This window comes from Mugil cephalus, chromosome 14 (assembly GCF_022458985.1).
Source record: "Mugil cephalus isolate CIBA_MC_2020 chromosome 14, CIBA_Mcephalus_1.1, whole genome shotgun sequence".
Lineage (NCBI taxonomy): Eukaryota > Metazoa > Chordata > Actinopteri > Mugiliformes > Mugilidae > Mugil > Mugil cephalus.
In genome coordinates, this window is record NC_061783.1 from 11,619,555 (window position 1) to 11,641,912 (window position 22,358).

The following is a 22,358-nucleotide window of genomic DNA, read 5'->3' on the forward strand; positions in this document are numbered from 1 at the left end:
CGGCTGAGACGCGCAGACACCTTTGATAAACACATCCAGAGCCACAATTGGCTTTGGCAGCAGCAGCAACGGCATGCTGTATAGATGGATGGATAGATAGATACAGAGGAAGAGGGAGGGAAACATGGCAGTGTGTGTGTGTGTGTTGTGTCACTTCCAATGGGAGATGTGCGCCGTTAGATCTGATTAAAAGTGTGTTCTCCGCTCTCAAAAAACACGCGCGCGCGCCGAAGACTGACGTAATGTTACGAGGCGTTCATGAGCCAAGAGATACTGACCAGTGTAGATAACTCACTGCCAGCGATTTGCAGCTTGGATGGCAAGGACAGACGAATGGTAAGCAAAAACAGATGAGCCGAGGGGGGGTGGTGGTGGGGAGGGCTGGAGAGAGCAGCTGAGGATATGAAAAGACAGGTGGCAAACTGGGGAAAAGGCAAAGCAAAATATGACGAGGAGAAGACGATGGGTGGGGAAAACAAAGGATGGGAAGAGCATTGAGGGAAAGTTAAGTGAAATATGGTGTGTTTTTTTTTAATAAAAGAGTGGCGGTGGGGACTCGAGAAGAAGGATTAGACTGAGAGAAGAGCAGAGCAAATGGAGAGGGGTGGAGTGATGGATGCAGGCAGGGGACCAGCAACTCTCTGCCAACATCTCCATGCATCCTTCCAGACATCACACTGCGTCGCCATCTGCCTCGCTGCTACACACACACACTCATACACACGCGTGCGCTCATACAAGGAGGAGATATGCAAAATCATTAGCGTCTCCTGACACTGAATAAATATCTGGGGATGAAATCTGTCTGTGGAGAAATCACCTGCAGGGAAATATGATTGGATGAGATCACGACCTCACTGGTACGCAATTTGCATGTCATCTAAATGGGATCTGCCCCCAGTGCTTGGGGGGGTCAAAAGGTACCGATTAGTTGGATAGGACAACTCACTTTCCGATTGGCTGAAAGAAGCGATAGCGGCAGGTGAAGCGGCGCCCCTCCGCATGCGAGCGGCAGGACTGCCCTCTCCTGGCTGCTTCACAAATCTCCGCAAGTTCGACGAGGAAGCGAAACTCAGAACAGGACACCCAACGTTTGGAGACGAGGCAAATTCTGGCAGTTGTTTTTTAATCACATTAGAGCAGATGAATAAAAATAAACACAAAGAGAATGAGAGTGCAGCACACAGAGTGTCTTGGTTAACCACATACAGGGTCTTATTTATACATATATTCATATAATGGATCCGTTTCTCCCACTTGTACAGCCTCTGATTGTAACACAGAAATAAACCCACATTCCCTGGGTGAGAGAGATAAGAGCGAAAAGAAAAACAGTCTCAACAGTCATCTTCTACATTAGAAAACCTACAGGCCATGTATTTTTTTTTTAGAGGTTTATACATCAGCGAGGCATTGGTATTCATTACAAAAATAGGAATATAGTTGATATAGAAGGACTGGGGGTTGATTGAGTCGGTGGGGGAGTGGGGGGTGCGGCCGTGCCGTCCCATCAGCGGCGTTACTACTAATGAGAGCTACACACTCCCAGGACCAGGAAACAAAGAGCATTTCTGGGATTCTGTGCGCCTCCGTGAGTGTTGTACAGCAGTCCAGCTCAGTTAAAGAGTCAGTTATTGGTGGAAACGGGTTAGGGTTCAAAATTAAACAAACAACTAAACCGTTAGAAAATGAGTACATAAAAAATAACCTCACAGGCAAAGAGGGGAGGTGGGGGGGGGGGGGGGTTAGCGCACAGAGTGAAGTTGAGAGAGATTCAGAAAAGTGCTGTCCAAAAAACAGGAGATGGAAGAAAAATAAAGTGGAATAAAGTATTGAAAGGTTTTCAGGGAGAAGTGCAAAGCAGCTCGGGGGTCCCCCTTCATACATCCGCTGTTAGTGAGAGAGAACAAAGTATAAGAGGGGGAGGAAGGAGCTGATTGAGATGAAGTGTTATTGCTGGGGGGGTGTATTTTATTTGGTGTTAACATGTGAGAAGAGGATTGAGGGGGGTGAGGAGGAGAGTTATTGCTGAGGGTAGTAGGGCTGTTGCTGGGGGGGTTGCTGAGGGTAGCCAGGGTAGGGCTGTCCTGCTGGAGGGGCTCCTGGGTATCCTCCCTGTCCTGGGGGCCCCTGGAAGGGCATGTAGGGCATATTGGGCATGTTGGGCATGTTGTACTGGCCGTATGGATAAGGGTTGTAGCCCATGGGCATCTGATAATACCTGCACAGAAAAACAACAGCGGTAAGTTTCAACTGTCACATACTGATTTATTACATTTTACAGTCAATGCATCAATGCAGGGATCGAGTTTAGCTGAACTGGACTAAAAAGATCTGATACCACAGTTTATTTTAGAAATGAAAACTAAAAGTAATTGTGAAACATGATTATAGAGGGAGAAGTAGACTTATGGTCTGATAAACATAACGTTTAACTGAAAACACTTTCAATAGGTAAAACTGATTTTTTTTTTATCTACATATCAATCAATATAAATATATAGACAGATTTTCACTGGCAGATTAATTAATGTTCAATCTTTTGCCTGAAAACGAGAGGAGCAGATGAAACACATTAAACGTGCATCGTTACATAAAATAAAATGATGAAAAAAACTGTGGTTTGCCTCTTTTTTTTCCCTCGTTACTTACTCCAAATACGAGATTATTAACTTAATGAGCTTAAAATACGAAGGCACATTCAACTTGACAGATCAGCTCTGGCATTTCTCTAGAGGAGTCACCTCCGTGTTTCTCTTGTTGAATTAAGAAAGTTGCAGTCATGCTGTGGTGTTAGAGTGTTTTTTTTTTTTGTTTTTTTCTCGCTAACAAGCTTTTTTTTTTGGCAGGCGGTAGATCACAGACAGCTTGTCACCCCCAACACCGACATTAGACTTCATTATCTACAGTGTTAATTAGGTACGAGGCTGCTCTTCACTGTTACGTCAGGTCAAGCGGTTGTTGCCTGCTGGGATGGAAAACTCACCCCGGGTAGCCTTGGTAGGAGGGGTAAGGGGGTCCCTGGGCCTGGGAGACCGGAGCCACAGGTGGCGGGTTGGTGGAGGGAGCGCCAGCGGGCACTGGTGCATTGGTGGGGGCGGCGGAGGCAGCCTGAGGGGGTATACTTGGTGGAGGTGGCCTGGCTGGAGGCTGGGGCTTCGCCTGGGGCTGCTCCGGGGGCTGCTGAGTCTGGGCAGAGACCGAACACTGAGATCAGTAAACAACAATCGTTAAGACTTTGTAACGTTAAGACGTGCGCAGTGTTTGGCTGCTTACAAAGACCGTCCTGGGTGCAGGGGTGGGTCCGGGCGCGGGGGTGCTCTGATAGGCAGGAACGTTGAAGGATGGTGCGCTGGGCTCACGAGCGATGCTCTGCTGCAGCTCCCTTTAAAAGATCACAGAGTAAACTTTGTGTTTCCTTCTGTTTTTCATCAACCTTCTCGTCTACAACAGCAGCTCTGGCGTCCTCGGGTTACCCCTACGACTGAATGATTTATTACAGCCTAAATATGAGAACAGAAACCTGCAACTCATCCTTAAACTAAAGCTGGAATTCGCCTTCAGCGTCAAAACACACAATCAGTCGACGAGCTAAGAAGAAATGCGCAACAAACCACTTATTAATCAGGTCAAAGGAATATCAAAATCAACCAATCTATATAAAAAAAAACTAAGTACGCACTTGAGGAGTTCATCCCGCTCCGTCTTGCGAGCGAAAACGATGTCGCTGCATTTGTTCTGGAACTTAAGCAGGATTTCTGTCAAGTCGTTGTAGAACTAAGGAGGGAGAAACAGAGTGGGACAAAAATAAATCACCTGGTTTGCAAACCACCTTGATGCAGGTTTTTAAAAAAAAGAAGAAGAAGAAAAGTTTCAGAGACGATATGCATTACTGCAGAACAGTTCATCCTTGTGTGCTGTGCTGTGCTGAGTGAGTACCTTGGTGCCTTCGCGGAGGTTGTTGCTGATCTCAACGTAGCTGTCGTGGGCTGAAGCCAGCTTCTTCAGGATCTCCTCCCTCTGGTTGGCCTCCGTGTTGGACTGCTTCAGGCTGCTGAACTCCTGGTGGGACGTCTGGAGGGAGATCAGAGTGGAGCGAGTTAACCTTTTGACACCTTTTTAGTAGATTTATCCACAGAAAACTGGAAATCATTTCTTCACACTGCGCAACCGAAAAGGTCAAACTGGGCTTCGCTCATTCCTTGGAGTCTGTCCTGCTCTGAACTGTATGAACTGTGTGTGCATGTGGTTTGTGTTGGATACAGGTGATGCATCATAGACAGGGCAAAGATCATGATTAGCTCCTGACAGGCCACGCTGCTGCTGCTTGATCAACAGTATCTTCAGAGGCTTGCGTACCTGAACTTGTCCCAGCAGCTCCTCCTGTGCGCGGAGGCTGGCCTGTACTCTCTGGTTGTAGGAGCTGTACTGCTGGTCGAGCTGGGAGACCGAGAGCTGCTCCTCGTTGATGGCTCCGTCCTGGGCGAGCGCCGTCAAGAAGGTGGCCGTCATGTCGAAGGTCACGGCCTTGATCTCTCCCTCCATCGTCTCCCTCTCCTTCTTTATCTCGTCCAGCTTGGCCAGCTGGGAGCGCAGCACGTTCACGATCTGGGGAGGAAGACAGACGGGGCATCTTAAGCTTTACACCCAGTTCTTTATCCTAGATGTGTCCTTGACCCTTCATCGATTCGACACACTTTTTTCACTTCAGCATGAAAACTGTGTAGCTGGAGAGACGTGCACTTCTCCCTTGTTCTTTCCCAGTTCTGCTTGCTTAGGTATTTAGGTCCCCCAGTGAAAAACAACGCAAAGTCAGCAGGCAAAATGAAAAATGGGGCTCTACGGGGAGGAGGGAAAAGGCCATAAAGCACACGCCGTCCGCCGAGTGTTCCCGTACAGCAGGAGACTGCGCTTAAGTGACACAGAAAATGTCTCGGGATGAGGCGACCCACCTGAAGCTCAAATACACTCTACACCATCTGTCCACCGAAACAAAGACATAAAGACGTGAGACAGACCTCGCTGCCCTGCAGTGTCTTGGTCGGGTTGGCGGAGGGGATGGCGGCGCTCAGCTCGTTCTCGGGTTTGCACAGCAGGGCGATCATCTCACAGTGGGCGTTGTAGCGGTCTCTGACCACCTGGTCGGCCTGCACCGCCTTGTCCAAGACACTGCGGAAGTTGGCACCCTCTGGGGGGGTTTGGAGGACACGGGAGAGACGGAAGGAAAAAAAAGACATGAGAAAACATGACAGGTGTAAACTGTCACTAGCTGTGTTTCCATTACAGTTTTTCACAAAATAAAAGCAATATTTCTGAAATTACATTTGCGCTTTGTTTCCACTGAAAGTTTTGTTTTGTGAATGAGCTCTAACTCTCAAAGTCTCATCTCACTATATCCCATAATTCTCTAAACCCTTTAAGACCGAACGGATTGCAGACGATCCGTGAAAAGCATGTTGTAACTCACAGTGGTTTGCACTACTGACAAAATTCAAAAGTGTGGCTGAACACTAGGATGTTGTGCTTTTTTTGTGGCAGACCTTCGTGACATCTCAAGGCTGTAAAACATTTTGTTTTTACCAACAAATTCCTCTCAACAACTGCAGCCAACAGCAGCGTTTTGTCATCATTACCGTAATGGCAGCTTTTTTTTTTTCAGCCACACTTAGAATTTTGTCCATCGGTGAGTTACGGTAATTCAAATGCTACAATATATATATATTTTTTTATGTGCAGGCAGATGTTTAGGTCTTTAAGGGTTAAATTCTCGCCATGCAAGACTTCACTTTGAGGAAGATGGACTTTAAATGAACTGGTCACATGTCCTCTTGCATCATCTCCAGTGACACCGGTGATGGGGAATTGTGAACTCAGTGTTTCCATTGCACTTTAGTGATTGCACTGTTATATGATTATGTCTGAAAAACAACCTCATGAGAGCGTAAACGTGTTATCTCTTCGATACAGTTTTTTCAAAATGTTGGTGTTTTCCATTTCCAGCTTTTTATTGCGATATCCAGGTTTTGCACATTTTTTAGGTGTAGCGGAACAACGTGTACCTGTACGAAGGGGCTTGTACAGGTCTCCAGAGGGGGTTCTGTTCCAGCGCTGGTTGAACTTGGTTCTCAGCTCGTTGTCTGTTGTCTCCTCGTCGTCCAACATCTTCAAAGACTGACGGACAAAAGGGCAAACATGTTGAGTATAATCACACACACTAGGTGCTCAGGTTAGAGGCTTTTATTACCGATGCAACAATACTGTGTGTTCCTTCACGTAGGGTTGCAACTATGGTTAATGAAATGATGAGATGTAAACGGTCACATTTGAGAAACTTACAAAAGCAGAAATAATAATCGTTCTGGACAGATAATTACATTCATGCATTTTAAAAAGTGGAAACCCAAGAATGAAGTTTGCAAAAAAAGATCCCTGAACGAGTAATAGTGTGTTTTTGGCCAACAGTTTCTTTTGTTTCCCTTTTTAGTATCCATTTTGGCTCTTTGTCTTCGCACAACACAACTGACTGCGTTTGGGGAAAATTGGGCCTTTTCAGTTTGGACTTTTTCAACTCTGCCAACAAACTTGGAAGCAGATTGTGTTTTTATGTTTGATGTTTTTCCTCCCGTCTGTTTATTTGTTTGTCAGCAAGATGTTTAAAGACGCGTTGGCCGGCGCTGGTGGACAGACCGTCCTTGGCCCAGAGATCAGTGGATGAGATTTCTGTGGTGATCCTGATCTGGGATTTACGCCACGAGGAACGACTGCGAGTTTCTTTAGTAATAATGTGCTCTTCTGGTAACAGCAGCAGTTAAACGCATCCAACAACCGTGGCGTCCAAGATACAATCATATGCTACTTTGTCAAGAAAGCAAAGCCAAATGGATTTGGATCCAGTACTTTTAAAAGTGCCTTCTTCACTTTTTAGAATAGATGAATGGATTACAACGAGCAGTAATATGTGAGGATACATCCGACCGGTATTAGGTTTGTAATTCAGCGTCTCTCTACCACTGACCTCGTCCAGGATCTCTCTGTTGCGGGTCAGTAGCTCAGGCAGGTCTTTAATGAGTTGCTCGATGCTCTGCAGCCCTCCCTGCTGCACGATGGACCTGGCCTTCTCAGCGATGGATTGTGGGATAGAGTCTCCTGACAGATCCTCCAGAGCAGCAGGCAGATTCAGGGAAGCCAACACCCTGCGAGAGTCACACGTCATCTCAGTCAACTTCACAAACTTAACCACACGCACACACATACATACACAGCGTTCTGGAAAAACAGCTTCCACAACTGTTATTTTAAGCCTGTAAAATTATTTTATAACACATATTTCCACGTATGAAGTAGTTTCATTAACTGAATTTGATGACGTTCAACTTTTTGTCGGATAAAATACTTCAGATTGTGAAGCACTTAGTCGTATCATCAACTAATGTGACTGAAGTGCTCCATGTAAAAAACACGAGTACCTTTATTGACGTTTTAATGGCAGCTGTGCACTCCTATGTTATGAATTTTTAAGAAGCACTTCACAGGAAGACACTAACGAAGCACAATGACACGTAGAAGCTAAAACGCATCGCAGCGTACCCGTTGCAGAGATTGGTCGCCTCCCTCATCATTCCCACCAGCCTGTTCACAGTCTCAGCCTTCCTCTGGTTGTAATTGCTCATGGACTGCTGCACGGCCATGGGAACCATCTTCTCAAACAAGTCTGACGAGAAAAAAGATTAACGCAAACGAACTGGTTAGAAACGAAGCTCATGACGTGTGGTAGGACGGATGTCATCTGATGTGAAAGGAAGGGTATGGGTGAAAAAGCAGCGTGTCTGAACGATTTAACGCTGAGGCACTTAAGTGAAAGAAAATCTAAGTTGAGTACTCAAAGGGTAGTAATCACTGATTAATTTCATCATTAATTAGTTCATGATTCTATTTCCAAGGCTATGAACCAACAGAAAATCAAATGCCTTAATCCCAATATTTAGTACCTTAAACAGGGGTCTTAGTTTTTCAGGCCAAGGACCCCAAACTGATGATACATTAAGTAAAGACCCACTACCTACTGTATGTGTTCTATATTAAACTCGGCCTAAGGCCATTTATAAATACATATTATTATTATTATTATCATTTTGCATTCAATATTAAGATATTCAAATAATACACAGGTTCAAACATGTGCGACAGTAGGCTGGCCATGCAACTGCCGTAAACATAAACATACCTATATATATATATATATATATCATGCACTGTTAGCTTCTCTTCTGCTAACATTGCAGCGTGTATCTGGGATGTCCCTTTACTAAAATATATTGGATTCACTTTAATGTGAATTTAAAGAAATATGTGTTGGGAAATTGTGAAAATATAGAAAAATGTCTAATAAACCAAATATTTTACAACCCTCCTGCAGTGCCCCTGTTGAAGACCTATGCCGTAAAACGTAAGACGAGAAAAAGCAGCAAAGTCAAACAACTGAAAATGTTGTTTGACATCTAATGTTTATTGTCTAAAACTGACTGAGCCACTGCCACAGCTAATATAAGATAATCTAAGATGACTCAAAACATGATTAAATTGTACACAAAGCCCCCAAACATCTTTTCCTCTCATGCTCCGTTTCATGAGTCGTGCGCTTCAGTTCAATGTTTCATGTGTGGAGGTTTGTCTGTGTGTGGTACCTGTGAATTTCTGGCTGAGAGGAGGTGTGATGGCGGTGGCTTTGACCAGCGCTGCTTTGCCAATGTGCTCCAGGTCCTTGACTTCAGGCACTCGGTCGTGGTAGATAAAGTCGTTGTCTTTTTTGGCTGCAGTGAGGGCCCGGTTGATCTTGTCGCTCAGGTCCTTAACGCTCACGTACTCGTCGTAACGAGTCGCCACCGTCTTCACCAGCTCGGCAGCGTGCTGCAGAGATCGCCAGGGGGGAAGGAGATTGAAGGAAAAAATACTTTATGAATAAGTTTTCCGGCTTTGAAGTGGAACTTCAAAGAGAGTGTGTCTATGTCTAATTTCTCTGAAGTTTTTTGAAGATTATACGACGTGTTACGGATGGAAATATCCGAAAATGACGACACATCGTGACAGATGATGGCGCCGAGGAATCTGACAGGTGGCGACAAACGTAAAGCCGGCAGGAAATCTGCGTACCTGCAGGCGGGCAATCTCCTCTCCGAAGCGTTTCTTCTGCTTGGCCAGGATGCTCTGGTGCAGCTCGGCGTTGGCTTGCATGATGCAGTGCTTGGCCGCCAGCACCGGCAGCACTTCCTGAAAATAAAAATACTGACCAGGGAGAGGCAACCACAGAGCGACACGCAGCCACGCAAACATGTATATACACGCGCACACAAACGCAGGCATGACAGCGAGGCGAACCACAAAATGACAGACGCACACCAGCGAGGTCAAATCACAAATGACATCACGAAAGCCAATCACCAAACAGGCACGAGCAGTCAGGAGTGTGCAAACACAACACAAGCGCGCACACACGCAGACAGCCAGTGCCAACACCACCACGAGGGATGCAGAAAGAAAGGAAGACAACGGGAGAGAAAAACAGAACAGGCCATGAGTGTTTAACCTTTCAGCAAAAGCTGCTACACCTTCAACAAACGACCCACAGCCACAAATGTGAGAGTGAGTGTGTGTGTGCGTGTGTGTGCGTGTGTGTGCAGTGACGACAGTTTAAGATTTCTGGCGTTCAGGCAAAACACAGGTGCTGCTTTCCAGATATGACTGATGTTACTGACCCAGCGGGAAAACAAAAAGTGACTTCTTCATCTCAAACTGTTTAACTTGTCATAAACTATACGAGCTACTTTCAAACCGGTGATTTAATGAACCCAGTTACAACATAAAAAACCACAAATCAACAACGTCTCAGTGAGGAAAAGACAGTTTCCTGGAAACACCTTTTAACACTCACCAACTAAAATCAATGAATGAATTAAAAGTCAATGTTAAACTCTTAATGCATTCAACTTACCTGAAGTTATTTGTGAATCTAGGTACGGCTTCGTTTGGTTTATATTTTCATTACTGACTAATTTATTGATTAATGATAAAAGTTTAAATGTGAAAAATTATGAAAATGCTAAAATTAAAAACAATGAAATGTTTAAATTTTTGTCTCGTCTGAAGCTTATACATCTACATGGATGAATATAAATGTCACTGTTTGAAGGTTGGAGTATTAAAAAATAAAATATGCAACCTTTCTTATATTCTTTACAAGTGTAAATCAATAAATCTGACCACACTCTGTGCCACATGTGACATTTAACTATGCGCATAAAAATGTTTTATTTAATCATGAAGCTACTAAAGTGTTTTTCTGTGTGTGTTTCCATTTAAAGAGTTAGTAAATTCAGATGCCTCCAGATGCCCATGATTAGACAGTGAGAAACCAATCAGAAAGAAAACAGCTCAAACTGTGGTTGTAGGGGTAAATAGGATGGAAATGGACCGATGAGAACAGAAAGGTTGTGATTTGGACAGTCCCACAACCTGTTTTCCACATGTGCGCACTCACAAAACAATACACACAACACACACGCCAAAAAAAAAACAACACACAGGATCTGTACGCGTCTGCACCACACTGACCACGTGGCTGACAGGATGTGTTCGTCTCGTGGTTAGTGTGTTACTGTAAGTGCGTCCTTCACATACCTTGGGAAGGTTGTCTTTGTACTGGCACTGCTTGAAGGCGTCGCCGTAGAAATCTGCCGCCTGATTGGCCAGCTTCGCGATGACCGCGTCTTTCATCTTATCTGTAGGGTGGACAAGCCTACTTTTTAAAATCAAGATATCTACATGTGGAAAGACACACAAGCTGAGAAGCTGCGTTCTTTTTTTCTCTCCCCCCCTTTAAGACGTTACATCATGTTTTTAATTAACAGTTCACAACAGCTGAGATCCTCCAGGTGTCTGCAGCTCAATTTAAAAACAACACATTGATGAAATTGTCCTTACATCCTCCAAAGTGTAAGAACTAATTTACAACAATAAACTCAACTTCTCAGCAGATTATAGACCTATTTTTTATTTCATGATGTAATCTTTAAAAACTATTCTGCTTAAAAACTGCAACAAGCAAAACTCTTTTGACAGAACTGGGACAGAAGCTGTTCCCGTCATGAGTCGAAATTAATCTTAAGGCCAAACATTATGCATGAGTGTGTTAATTAATTATGCTATTTCTTTACAGAACAATCCATCGTTATATTTGTGAGACAATCCAGGCTCGCAAGATACAATATTAAGCAACTTTTAGAGCCAGACGTAAAATAAGCTCTATATCCATTAGATGTGAAAAGTGCTAAATCTTAATTTAACTGCACTGAAAGATTCAATCAATAATAATCTGTGGTCGGGTTAATCCTTTGGTACCTGAGGTGGCTTTGAGGAAGAAGACCTCCTGGGCCTGGGCCAGCATGATGAGGCTCAGAGTGCCCACAGTCTCGGGGGAGATGTCCATGGTCGGCTCCCTGTTCAGCGCCGATAACACCGTGTCCTTGATGTGACCAAACGCTCCACTGGCCAGCTGCAGACGCACACAAAGACACGGATCAGACACCACAGACGAGACTGAAATTCACATAAGCAGATATGTTGCACTCTAAACACAGTCCCAGTGGTGTGAAGTGCTCCATTAATGCCTAATGAATGTGCGTCCATTGATCCTCCTGGAGACGATGTGTCGCAGATCAGGCCTCACACATATCACGGCTCCTCTCTCTACTCTGCTGTCTTTATGCACCAGAGGCCCAATTTACAGAAACAATTAGGTGGCACTGCTCACGCACCGATCGCAGATAACGGTAGCATCATGTTACACTCACATACTGCAGATGCATTTGTGAAGCCCTGCAGGCTGCGTGCACGCTCATACCCGGAGGATGCCGTGTATTATAATTACAGAAACAAGTCAAAATTGCATGTTGCTAATTGAATTAACTAGGCCAGCGTCCTACTTTTGCTAATGTAACTAAAACTTCTACAGCTGCTAATTCCCTTATGAATGTATGTATCTGTGCATGAATACCCGCACGCAACCGACATAAAACAGACACTGATGCATTACACTTGTGAAACTAATTGTTCTGGTTTATTCACCTCAAGTCCCCAAAGTCTGAGAAACAAGAGGACGAAAGCTTTCAGGATATGTAGACAAATGCTGTGTACGGTACATACGAGTCAAACAGCCACACCTTATCGATCATAAAGGTGTTTTCAAGATCAAGAACGACTGTCACAAGACGTATCTGATAAACTGTACAACACTAAAATTATCTCAAAGTTTTAATATTTAATATTTAATGAATGATTTTGGGTGAGTGAGATTTTGTTTCTCGTCTCTATGTGTGAATAGACGGATAGAAGACAAGTTTTAAATTAGTACAACAGTGTGGTATAACGCCCACCTGGTAGTATTTAGCAGCAGCCTTCAGTCCCTCGTCGTTGTCCAGATTCTGCTCGGAGGCGATCTGACTGGCCAGAGCTGCCACATTGAACAACACACACGTCTTCTCGTAGCCCAAACTGGCCAAAGCTGCAACGCAAAAACACACACTTACTCAGAAAGTGTCACTTTCAGTACATGTTTTTCCCCCTTCCCCCACTTTGTTTTATGAAGATTACTGTATTTCTTGGAAGTAAATAATGATGACTACATAGAGAATACAGTTACACATTTTGTTCTATCTCTTGGACATTGTCTTGTAGTCGATATCTGATGCCCATTTGTTTGCGTGAGTTCTCTTTGTTCTGCATTTTTCTCGCCCAGTAAAGAATCCCGCAGTCATGAACTCCCACAAGTCACCACAGCGGACAAAAGATTCATGTGTGGACAAGATAAATATAACGTTGGGACTTGATGTTGTTGTTAAGATACTTTTTGTGGCATGAACTTTGTTCACATGTTCACGTCTCTTTTACACACGTGTTAGATGCATAGTGTATCTAATCATTCTTCGAACTTTCTACACACAACTTGCTGGGCCTGTTTCCTGTTGTTTTCCTGTTTTAGATGGAAACTAAAACTGGGTCTTATTATAAAGCTTTGTTTCTCACTAGGTGTGTTTCTGTATGAAAAAAAAAAACAAAAACAAATAAATGCACACAAACATAAGAGGATTAAAACACAGAATGAGAAAACTATTGCCAAAGAGCAAAATTACAAATCAGCATTAACTCTTGTGAAATCAACCACTCTTCCTGCAATGAACTGTATTTGTGTTACGTACAGAAACACAGCTGATAAGATGCTGCACTTACCGAGCTTGACTGAGCCCCCGAACAGCGATCCCTTATCAAAGGCATCCTTCCATGTGAAGGTTAAGCAGAGCTGCAGAAACAAAGAGACGCTTTGTGTTCAATTGCCTGTGTTAAGGTACCGAGCCTGAGCCGCAGTCATATGTGGCGTATAACCAATTACCTGGTTTTCTGAGAAGGGAAACTTGGGCTCAACAGCACAGAGTTGGTCATAGTATCTGTGGAGACAGAAAGAGCAAAATTAAAACCATGTTTTTTTTAACGAATCTGAGCCCAAACATTCCTGTTTTCTGCAGATCATGTGTCATTGTTTTCACCAGAAAGAGTTTTATTCTTGTTTTGTTCAGGTAACAGGTGAGTTAGAAAGTAATGTAGTTTATCCTACTTATGAAACTAGACTAAAGGGTAGTGATTGCGATTACGTAACCGATGGCCTGTGGATTGAGGAAACTATGACACTTCACAGACATCTGACAATGAGTCAGGAAACATACTAGAGCAGGGTAGCAGACACTGCTCCTCAAATCCTGATGTTATCAGTGCCCGCCTTTGCTTGTGATGTAAACAGTCTATTATTAGTTGCATGACAACATTCAGAGGCCAATTAGGGAATCCCCCTATCACCATCCACTCTGCTTTTGTGGACTGGACTGAAGACATAAACACGACTGACTTTAAACATAGAACTACCCACTTATACAGTTCGTTTCCTTTTCACATGCGCAAGGACACACAACAACAGAGGAAAGCTGAGACGAGGTGTGTCTCCTGGTGAACTACAAAGAGAAAGCAAATGTCCTACACAAACAATGGTGTCTCCATGGTGACACAATTGTGAAGTGTCTGCTTGCCTGTGAAAGGCCCGTCGCTCTGACTACCTGGCATATGGCTAACACGACATGCGAGGAGAGCCAAGGAGCGACGGCGCTAACAGTCATCAGCAACAGCCCAAACCAGATATCTGCTAACACACAGACTCTACATGTACACGCAGAGCACTTCTACGGAAATGATGACACTGAAATTTCGAACAACTGTTGCAATACAAACACAATTATCATTAATAATCTGAAATACATCCTCATAAATGGGCCAGAGTTTGCCTAACAGACACATTTTCACTTTGTGGACAGTTGTCAAACCACCAATCTAAATTGAGAATTACACAAACTTTAATGCACCTTAACTCAGGACAGATAATCACAATGTCTAAAACCAGAACTCTCTCCTTTCCTCGTCTTAAATCTGCACCAACAGCGACGTGATGTGCACAGTCAGTGAATCTCAGACAAGTATTACAAAGCAGTATGAGTGAATACAATCCTTGGATCTAGAGGTTAAGTCAATCTACTGCATTACTTCAGTTTTGGCAGCGCTCCCAAACTAAAGCAATTAACACTCAGCACCTTGAGCTGGTATCGTCTTTCAGGAGTGAAGTGTTCAGTGTTACTGTATTAGCACGAGACAAACCCATGTTTGGCCGCAGTTTAAAAAATGTTCAGAGCAGAGAAAATGGATAAGCAGCGCCTTGTAAATCTGGGCAAACCCTGTACATTAAATAACTCATGAATCACAGAGAACAAAGACTGACACTACAGAGGGTAAAGTCTATCTATACGTCACCTAGGAATGGAGTATGTAGATCAATATTAAGTCCAGTTTTCATATTTAATGGTGGTTCACTAGAACCTGCCCAGCTAGATCTAACACTGTGTAGCTTTCTAAACTAAGGCTCAACCATTAAAATAATTATCAGCCTGCGTAATTGGGCATGAGCAAGGCAGCAATTAACAACAGTCAGGTGACACTTATACAAGTGCAAGGTGCAAACACACAGAGGAACTTTGTTGAACAGACATAAATCCCATTTCTGTCACACACACACACACAGTTCCTCTATGCAAAGCGGCTAACACAGTGGCCCTGTATTTCCTCTACTGTATGTAGGAAAACTGTTAGGGCTGGGAGTTATTTGCTGCATCACACTCAATGAAGGGTTGGCTTAAGTCAGCTAAACTTCTTCAAATAGGCAGCGGGCCAGTAATGATTAACCTGAATGATGACGGCTGAATATTTTATTGGGAAAAAGCTGTGGTCTATTTTCGAATAAGATTTACGGATATTGATACGTAGCTATTTATATATATATATATTGTCTACGTGTGTTTTGTTTCAACTTGGGAGCAATAAAGTTTTAATTGAATGTTTAAGCTAATTTTGATGCTAAGGTAAGTTTTCTCTGAGCCCTCGACTACTTGGCCTTGTTTAGATAATAACACCCATGGCTAAATTTATGTGACAGTTCACTTAGACGAGCATGTCACGCGTCGAGTCTATCCTTCCCAGACGGGGAAAGCTGGCAAGAATAACTTATGAGTCAGTTGTGTGAGAAATAGCCCTTAGCATTTTAGCTTGACTAACTTTAGCTTCCATGTTAGCAACTAAAAGCTAACCCACCTGGGTGCGGCATGACCGAGATAACTCACCGCCACAGGTAAGATGGTGGCCCACAGTGTTAGCAACGAGGCAGCTGCTTCAGGTGTTACAGCCGTGTTGACATTTTTTTGTTCTTACCTGAGTATAATCTCCAGGGAGCTCTCGTGTTTGTCTAGCGGCCTCCCCAGCGCGTTCTTGCGGAGCTTGTTCAACTCCTCAACGGCGCGGATGTACTCTCCCTGCTCCTCGCCCGCGGGGTACGTAGCGGTGACAAATTTCGACAGCGGTTTCACCAGTTCCACTTCAGAGGATTTTTTTAACGGGACTGAAATAAACGTTGCCATTTCGGCCCGTGAAAGTGCTGTTTTAAATCAGAAAAAAACACAGACGCCGAGAGCAACGAACACAAACAAGAGCGAGTGAAACACTTCCTGGATTCTGACAGGGGACGTCAATTACGTCATGGGAAACGGAGACGCGCACCGCGCAGACGCAGTAGCGGCTCAATGAGAGAGAGGACTAGAAAATTAGCTTTCTCAGCCCACAGCCAGTTTGTTATTTACACCACGGGACACAATAGTAGAATTAACCAATTACAATGGCCAGTCTAAAAGCTAACACAAGCCGGTGGGGCCCTGTAATCTGCCTGATCCTATTCATCTCAGTGCAGTGTTGACAGTCTTTATATACATATAATGTAAAAGTTACATACCTACAATTGTACATGTCATGATTACACAACATACACCTGCAAAGCCTTAAATGATCTCAAATTAAATATAGATATAAATATATAACTACTAAAGAGAATAAAGTGAAACATCTAAGTCTATTTATGAATATATGTACCCAAAAGTATGAAATAGTTCAGCACTTATTTAATCATGTGTTCATATGTAAATCGCAATTTTTCCAGCAAGCTGGTTTTTCCGCTTTACGTCATTAGTTAAATGGAGTTCACCTGTGTGTTTTTAAGTCTTTATAGGTATAAATGCAGCTATTAAATACTACAATAGATTAGAATATAATAGATTGACGTCACTGCCGCCTCAGGACAGGCCCCTCTGAGTGACAAAAACACAGTGAAATATAGTAGTAAATACACCGAGACCATGAAAAGTGTGGATTATCAGATCAAATTAAGGGAAATTGGACTTAACAGTGATCCATATGAACGGATTTGGAAAAGTGGATTAGCCTCAGTTTCAGTTAGTTTTAGTTAGTTATAAGTCATTTTAATTATGATAAGTTATGTCTCTAAGTTCTAATTATGTGTATCATCTTGTGAGTGCCCTGATGTACACATTTTGGAAACTGTTCATCAATTATCAAATTAGCATTAAAAAAAAAAAAGCTGCCGCATACTGGGATTTCCTTGGGAGCTTCGCACAGTTGGCGCACAAATATGAAGTTATGACTGTGGAGCCTGACAGTTAAAAAGTCAAGGTGACCTGTACAAGCACCCAGTGAATGACCCTTGAGAAATGAGTCTAAGTCTAAGATACAAGTCTACCCTGTCTAGTAATTAATTGGAAACAGCTTTATTTGCTTTTTAACCCAGGTGTGTTACAGCATGTGGTTAAAAAAAAAAAAAAAAAAGCTTGAGTAAGAATTTGTATGATTTAGTGTCCTTAACATCTGGTGACGGGGTTGCAGGCAGATGGTCTGTGCGCACAACCTGCTCAACAAACGGTCTCAGTAGCATCACTTTATAGTACCGAGACAAAATGATTCGTTGTGTAATCCAAATAAGATTTTCTTGCTGAAAAAGTGTTTTATGGTCCATTTAAGATGAAACCACTTAAGGAATACTCCACCAATTCAACACTTAAGGAAAAAGTCAAAAACAGTTGTGTAATATTTCTGTAAGAGCTGGAAAAAAGGCAACAGTGCACAGGCAGGAGCATATAAAGCTTCCATTTAGTTTTTGAATATTGGATTTTTTGGGATAAATTCATAAAATTAACCCTTAATCCACTGTTTAAAAAAACATCCATCTTTCCCAGTCAGTTGTAGTCACATTTGTTTTTATTTTAAGAGTCACTGTGTGTAATAACGAAACAGGATGTCAGAGAAAGTTATGAAATCATTTATTCCCAGCACATGTGGTTGTGTACATCTCCAGCATACGATACTGTGCACATGAGAAGCATCGTCATCAACATTAGGCTGTACATTAACAGTGGTCACCTCTCCTTGTCGCACTCACGCTCACAGTCACACAGACACGCGGTCAGGCCTTCAGCGGACCAAAGCTGCTCACCGGAGTTTCTTACTAATTTCCCAAGTGGATGAACTCACGTCTATTGAAACGCCAGGAGAGCTACAGTCCTGGCTCTGGTGTGAGTTGAGACGAAAACATTTTTTTCAGTCTCAACTTTTTTTTTTTTTTGTTGTCGTCGTTGTTGTTGTTCTCCTTCTCATTAAGCGGATAAGAAAAGGTTGGGGGCTGTAGGACTACCAACTACACACATCAAGCTTGAATTTTGTGAATTTCTTCAGTGCAGGCTTGGTCTCTAACGTCTGGAAAAAGAAGGATGGGGTCACACTCACTGACGATGATCCGTTCCACCCCCAAACCCTCCCCGATCTTCCACATGCTCTTTTCTAAATAGCAAGCTACAAACAGTTTCATTATACCAACAGGGAAAAAGTTCATGACGAGTGACGTAAAAATGTTTTGTTTGCAAGAACAAAAAAAATGATTCACATGCACACGCACACACACACACACACATATATTCTGACATGTTGATGTGCGAACTGAACCCAAGTCAAACATGCCAGACACTCTGTACCAAAATTAATAGGTCAGATGAATTAATGCCGGCTCCCATGAGTCCCGAATATGGGAACTCGAAAAACCTGTTCTCCCCATTTTCAGCTACATCAAAAACATTCTGAAGATGGATGCAGTACCACCATGATGTCCGTAATTAACAGTGTGAGATTACTGAAACCAGGCGACGTCACCGATGCTTTTCTACCAGCCTGCTGCAGGATGGCTTGTTTCTCGCAAAGCAGATGCTGGAATGGAGGGTTTAAAATGTCAGTGGACAGTAAACTCCACTTAGATCCAATGCTTTCACTGCTTCTAAAGGCTGAGAGCAGAGCCACACAAGCTTTTCCTCAAAAAATGCCTATCAATCTGGAACCCGTTTGGTCCCCTTTATAGTAGTTTTTAGTTAAGTTTTTTTTTTTTTGGATAGGCTCCACCAGACGGTATTCTTAAGAGGTTTTATTCCACCGTGCACGTTGATGGCCGAACCGCGCTTCTCTACACCAGTGTTTCAAAGTCAGTACACGAAGCAGAGGAGTCAAAAGATGAAGTGTGTGCGCTCTCTGTGTGTGTAAATGCGAGTAAAAGATCGAGCTAAAAAAAAAAAGCCAATATGGCACCAGAAACAAGTAAATACGGTGAGAGCGGATCCATAAATAAAGCGTCAACTAAAAAAAAAAAAAAAAACGGTAAAAAGCGCAGGCCGAACGGGACGTGCGACGGGAGGGCCGAGCGTGTCGACACGGATATGGCTGCGAGTCAGAATCAGGACTCTACGCGAGTTAATCAAATCAGATCGAGAAAACAAGAACATCAACATCCAGAAATGACGCCGCTCCCACAAATTTTCGCCCTGGATATTTGAAGGGGTTACCAAGCTGATCAATAAATGGTTAATTAATGGTTTATTAAGACAACCCCGTCAAGAATGTTAAACAAGCAGATTAAGGTGGGATTCTCCTTTAAGCAAGTTAGTATGAGATCACATGCTGTTCAGCAGTACAGGTTATCAAATACTGGCCTAATGCTGGTTGTGCGCGTTGTGTAGGAAGGGCAACGAGCAATAAGGAAACTCTGCTTTCTTTCCATCACCTGCCGGCCAGCACATCACCCACCCCTCTCTCCTGGAGCCTCCACCCTCCCTTCTCCACACAGAAACCATATAAAAGACAAAAAAATATATATAATAATAAAATCAAAATACATAGAACATAGTTAACTCTCTCCCCTAATCCCAAATCCTCCCCGGTCTCTCTTCTTTTAGCTAATCTCCTCCGTTAATAATGTTTTCAATATGAAACAGTGGACACACCCATGTCAGATTCTAACATTTACATGGCTTTAGCGCAGTCTCTCTGCTTTCCATCGAGCGATCGTGTCGAGAGATAGGGAGGAACGCAGAAGGGAAGAGTAGAGGCAGGCGGAGAGGGACAGAGGGAGGCTTCTGCTCCAAAACAGAGTGGTGGAGTATTAGTGATGCCATCTGTCCTCCCCCACTACTTCAGGATGAGATGGAGTCCTTCGCCCAACTCATCTGGAGAGAAACAAGAGCGGAAAAAGTACATGAAATCCTCGCCACGCGAAGACAGAGAACTCAAGGCTCCGACATGCAGACACGTTGCGAGCAGACCTTTGACAGTGCTGATCAAAAAACAGCTCTCGTCAGGGAAGTTGTAAACCATCTGAAAGGAAACGGAGAGAGAGGCAGCATGAAAATAACAGACGTCACCAACAACACGGACGATGGTGATTCTCAGTCAGAAACTAACAAAAGGAACAATATAATGTGCGGCAGCGGGAGGAGACTGTAAATGACATGCAAATAAGGAACAGACTGAACGGCATTTTACACCGTCAGACCAAACACTAAATAGTGACCTGCTGCTTTTCTAGTCCTCTGTAGACATTTCATCCTCATTTACTATTTGTTTGTTGTGAGTTTTGACCAAAGTCATGTCATGAAAAGAAACTCCATCATGTCAACTTTACTTTTTACACCTTAAAAAAAAAGAAAAACAAGACAAACTACTCTGTGAAGCAGCATTAAGGCAGAAAGTTCCTTCCAGCTAAATGTTTAAACTCGGGATGTGTTTAATATTTATTCATTAATCTTAACACAAGGTAAAGCTGATTCTGTGAAGAGGCCGATGGCAGATTACAAACTACCCTTTTCTCTATAAACAAATATTTGCATATAATTATGCAGAGCCTGTAGGCAAGGGCTGATTTTAGATCAAGAAGGTTTGTAGTTTCTGTTTGTAGTCAGTATTATCCACTCACATTAGATTGAGCTTTGGCTGCAGGTAAACCATGTCTTTAAACCATCGGCTGAATATAAACTATCCAGATGTAGACACAGTCTCTCAACTCCAACTCTGTTTAGAGATTCCTGACTAATTAATAAAACTAAAATCCAACATATCCTAAATACTGTGTGATGATTTTTCTTGTTTTTAGTGGAAACTGTTGAATGGATTAGTCTAAAAAAAGCCCTTAGGAGCTGAGAATGTGTTACTGTGAATATTAAAGTTCAAAAAGAGAGGGAGAGTCTGGTGAATGTACCTGGTCACTCAGCAGGATGAGTATTCCTGTAGGACCCTGCCTGTACACTTGGTTGATCGTTCCCAGTGGAAGGCCGCACACACAAGCCATCTTGCGGATGAGTTCTGCAGCGGTGAGCTCCTCTAGGTACAGAGCATGGTACACTGCGGAGAAACAGACCAGAGAAGACGCTTTCAGATTCATCCTGCGCGATCCCAGCGACTCTCATCGGGGCGACACCAACAAGCCTCTTCACCTTGTAAACTAGAGGAGATGCTGTGTTCTCCGTTTTCATTGGTACTGTGTCCCTCCAGCAGGGGGCTCTCCTGAGGGGACTCCTGACAGACGTACACCGTCAACCTGGGACGCACAGACCTGCACACAGGAAACAGTTGTGTCTGAGGGGGGATAGAGGCAGCCCACACCAAAGAGGGCGGCAGGAAACGAGAGATACTGATGAAGTGTAATCATGTCGTATGTAACATGAAAAGAAAAAATACTTGAAAAAATGTTGTTCTTGAATAAGCACAATAATAAAAACAACAACCATGATACCTAATATTATAATTATATTATAGGTCTCCTTTTTGCTGCTAAAACAGTCCCAACCCATCAAGACCCACTGACTCATTCAAATCTCTGAAGGTGAGCTGAGGTATGTGGACCCAAGACGTAAGCAGCAGATACTTTGTGGGACTTTTTTTTCCCCAGCATATCTCACACTGATTAGCACAATGTCTCCCAGTGAGAAGGTCTGGGTTTGAGTCCAGCTCGGGCCTTTCTGGGTGGAGTTTGCATGTTCTCCCTGGATCCGTGTGGGTTTTCTCCGGGTTCTTTGGTTTCCTCCCACCCTAAATTGACGTTAGGTGTGCGTGTGAATATTTGTTTGTCTCTGTGTTGGCCCTGCGACAGACTGGTGACCTGTCCAGAGCGTACCCTGCCTTTTGCCCTATGACAGCTGGGACAGGCTCCAGCAACCCCCCATTGCTCCGTGGCTCCGTTCTGATGCTCACTGTAGGTGGTTTTGCCAGTGGACATGACTCAGCATCGACAGCCTCATACAAAACAAACTGACGCACCGCGTGTTCAACTTTCAGCATCAACTCTTTCAGCAGTAGCAGTATCTGTAGCCTTTGGGCCCCACCTGCATCAGTGAGCACTGGCCGCTCCTGATCCCATCGTCAGTTCTCCTCTGTTTAGTAGAACCGTCCAGTGCAGAGCAAGAACACACCACAAGTGATGCCGTTTTGGAGACTCCCCAGCACAGCCATTTAGCCATCAAAACACGGCCCTTGAAAAAGGCTCCTCAAATCCCTCTACCACT

The 22,358-nt window shown here is 43.5% G+C and overlaps 2 protein-coding genes across 7 annotated transcripts in view; both read right to left on the reverse strand.

Moving 5' to 3' along the window:
• Window positions 1-1,109: 1,109 nt before the first annotated feature.
• On the reverse strand, window positions 1,110-16,169 carry LOC125019970 (programmed cell death 6 interacting protein). 2 transcript variants are annotated; one of them, XM_047605139.1, is made up of 18 exons: window positions 15,853-16,169; window positions 13,442-13,496; window positions 13,282-13,351; window positions 12,429-12,556; window positions 11,395-11,548; window positions 10,675-10,775; window positions 9,151-9,267; window positions 8,685-8,907; window positions 7,588-7,711; window positions 7,016-7,193; window positions 6,060-6,171; window positions 5,019-5,188; window positions 4,360-4,608; window positions 3,940-4,074; window positions 3,683-3,777; window positions 3,277-3,385; window positions 2,987-3,189; window positions 1,110-2,221 (listed from the first exon to the last, which is right to left on the reverse strand). In XM_047605139.1, exons 1-18 carry the CDS (start codon window positions 16,056-16,058, stop codon window positions 2,023-2,025), a joined length of 2,628 nt encoding a protein of 875 aa, XP_047461095.1. In that variant the 5' UTR covers window positions 16,059-16,169; the 3' UTR covers window positions 1,110-2,022. The 2 variants fall into 2 exon arrangements, with proteins under 2 accessions (XP_047461095.1, XP_047461094.1); XM_047605138.1 differs by having other exon boundaries at window positions 9,151-9,282.
• A 1,613-nt stretch (window positions 16,170-17,782) lies between these two features.
• The window catches only part of ubp1 (upstream binding protein 1), a 13,326-nt gene continuing 8,750 nt past the window's right edge, over window positions 17,783-22,358 (reverse strand). For all 5 annotated transcript variants that reach the window (XM_047605160.1, XM_047605158.1, XM_047605159.1 and 2 more), the window contains 4 exons: window positions 21,291-21,409; window positions 21,056-21,198; window positions 20,124-20,175; window positions 17,783-20,027 (listed from right to left, as the gene is read on the reverse strand). In XM_047605160.1, coding sequence (XP_047461116.1) covers window positions 19,990-20,027; window positions 20,124-20,175; window positions 21,056-21,198; window positions 21,291-21,409 — 352 coding nt within the window. In that variant the 3' untranslated portion in view covers window positions 17,783-19,989. The remainder of the gene's footprint in view (window positions 20,028-20,123; window positions 20,176-21,055; window positions 21,199-21,290; window positions 21,410-22,358) is intronic.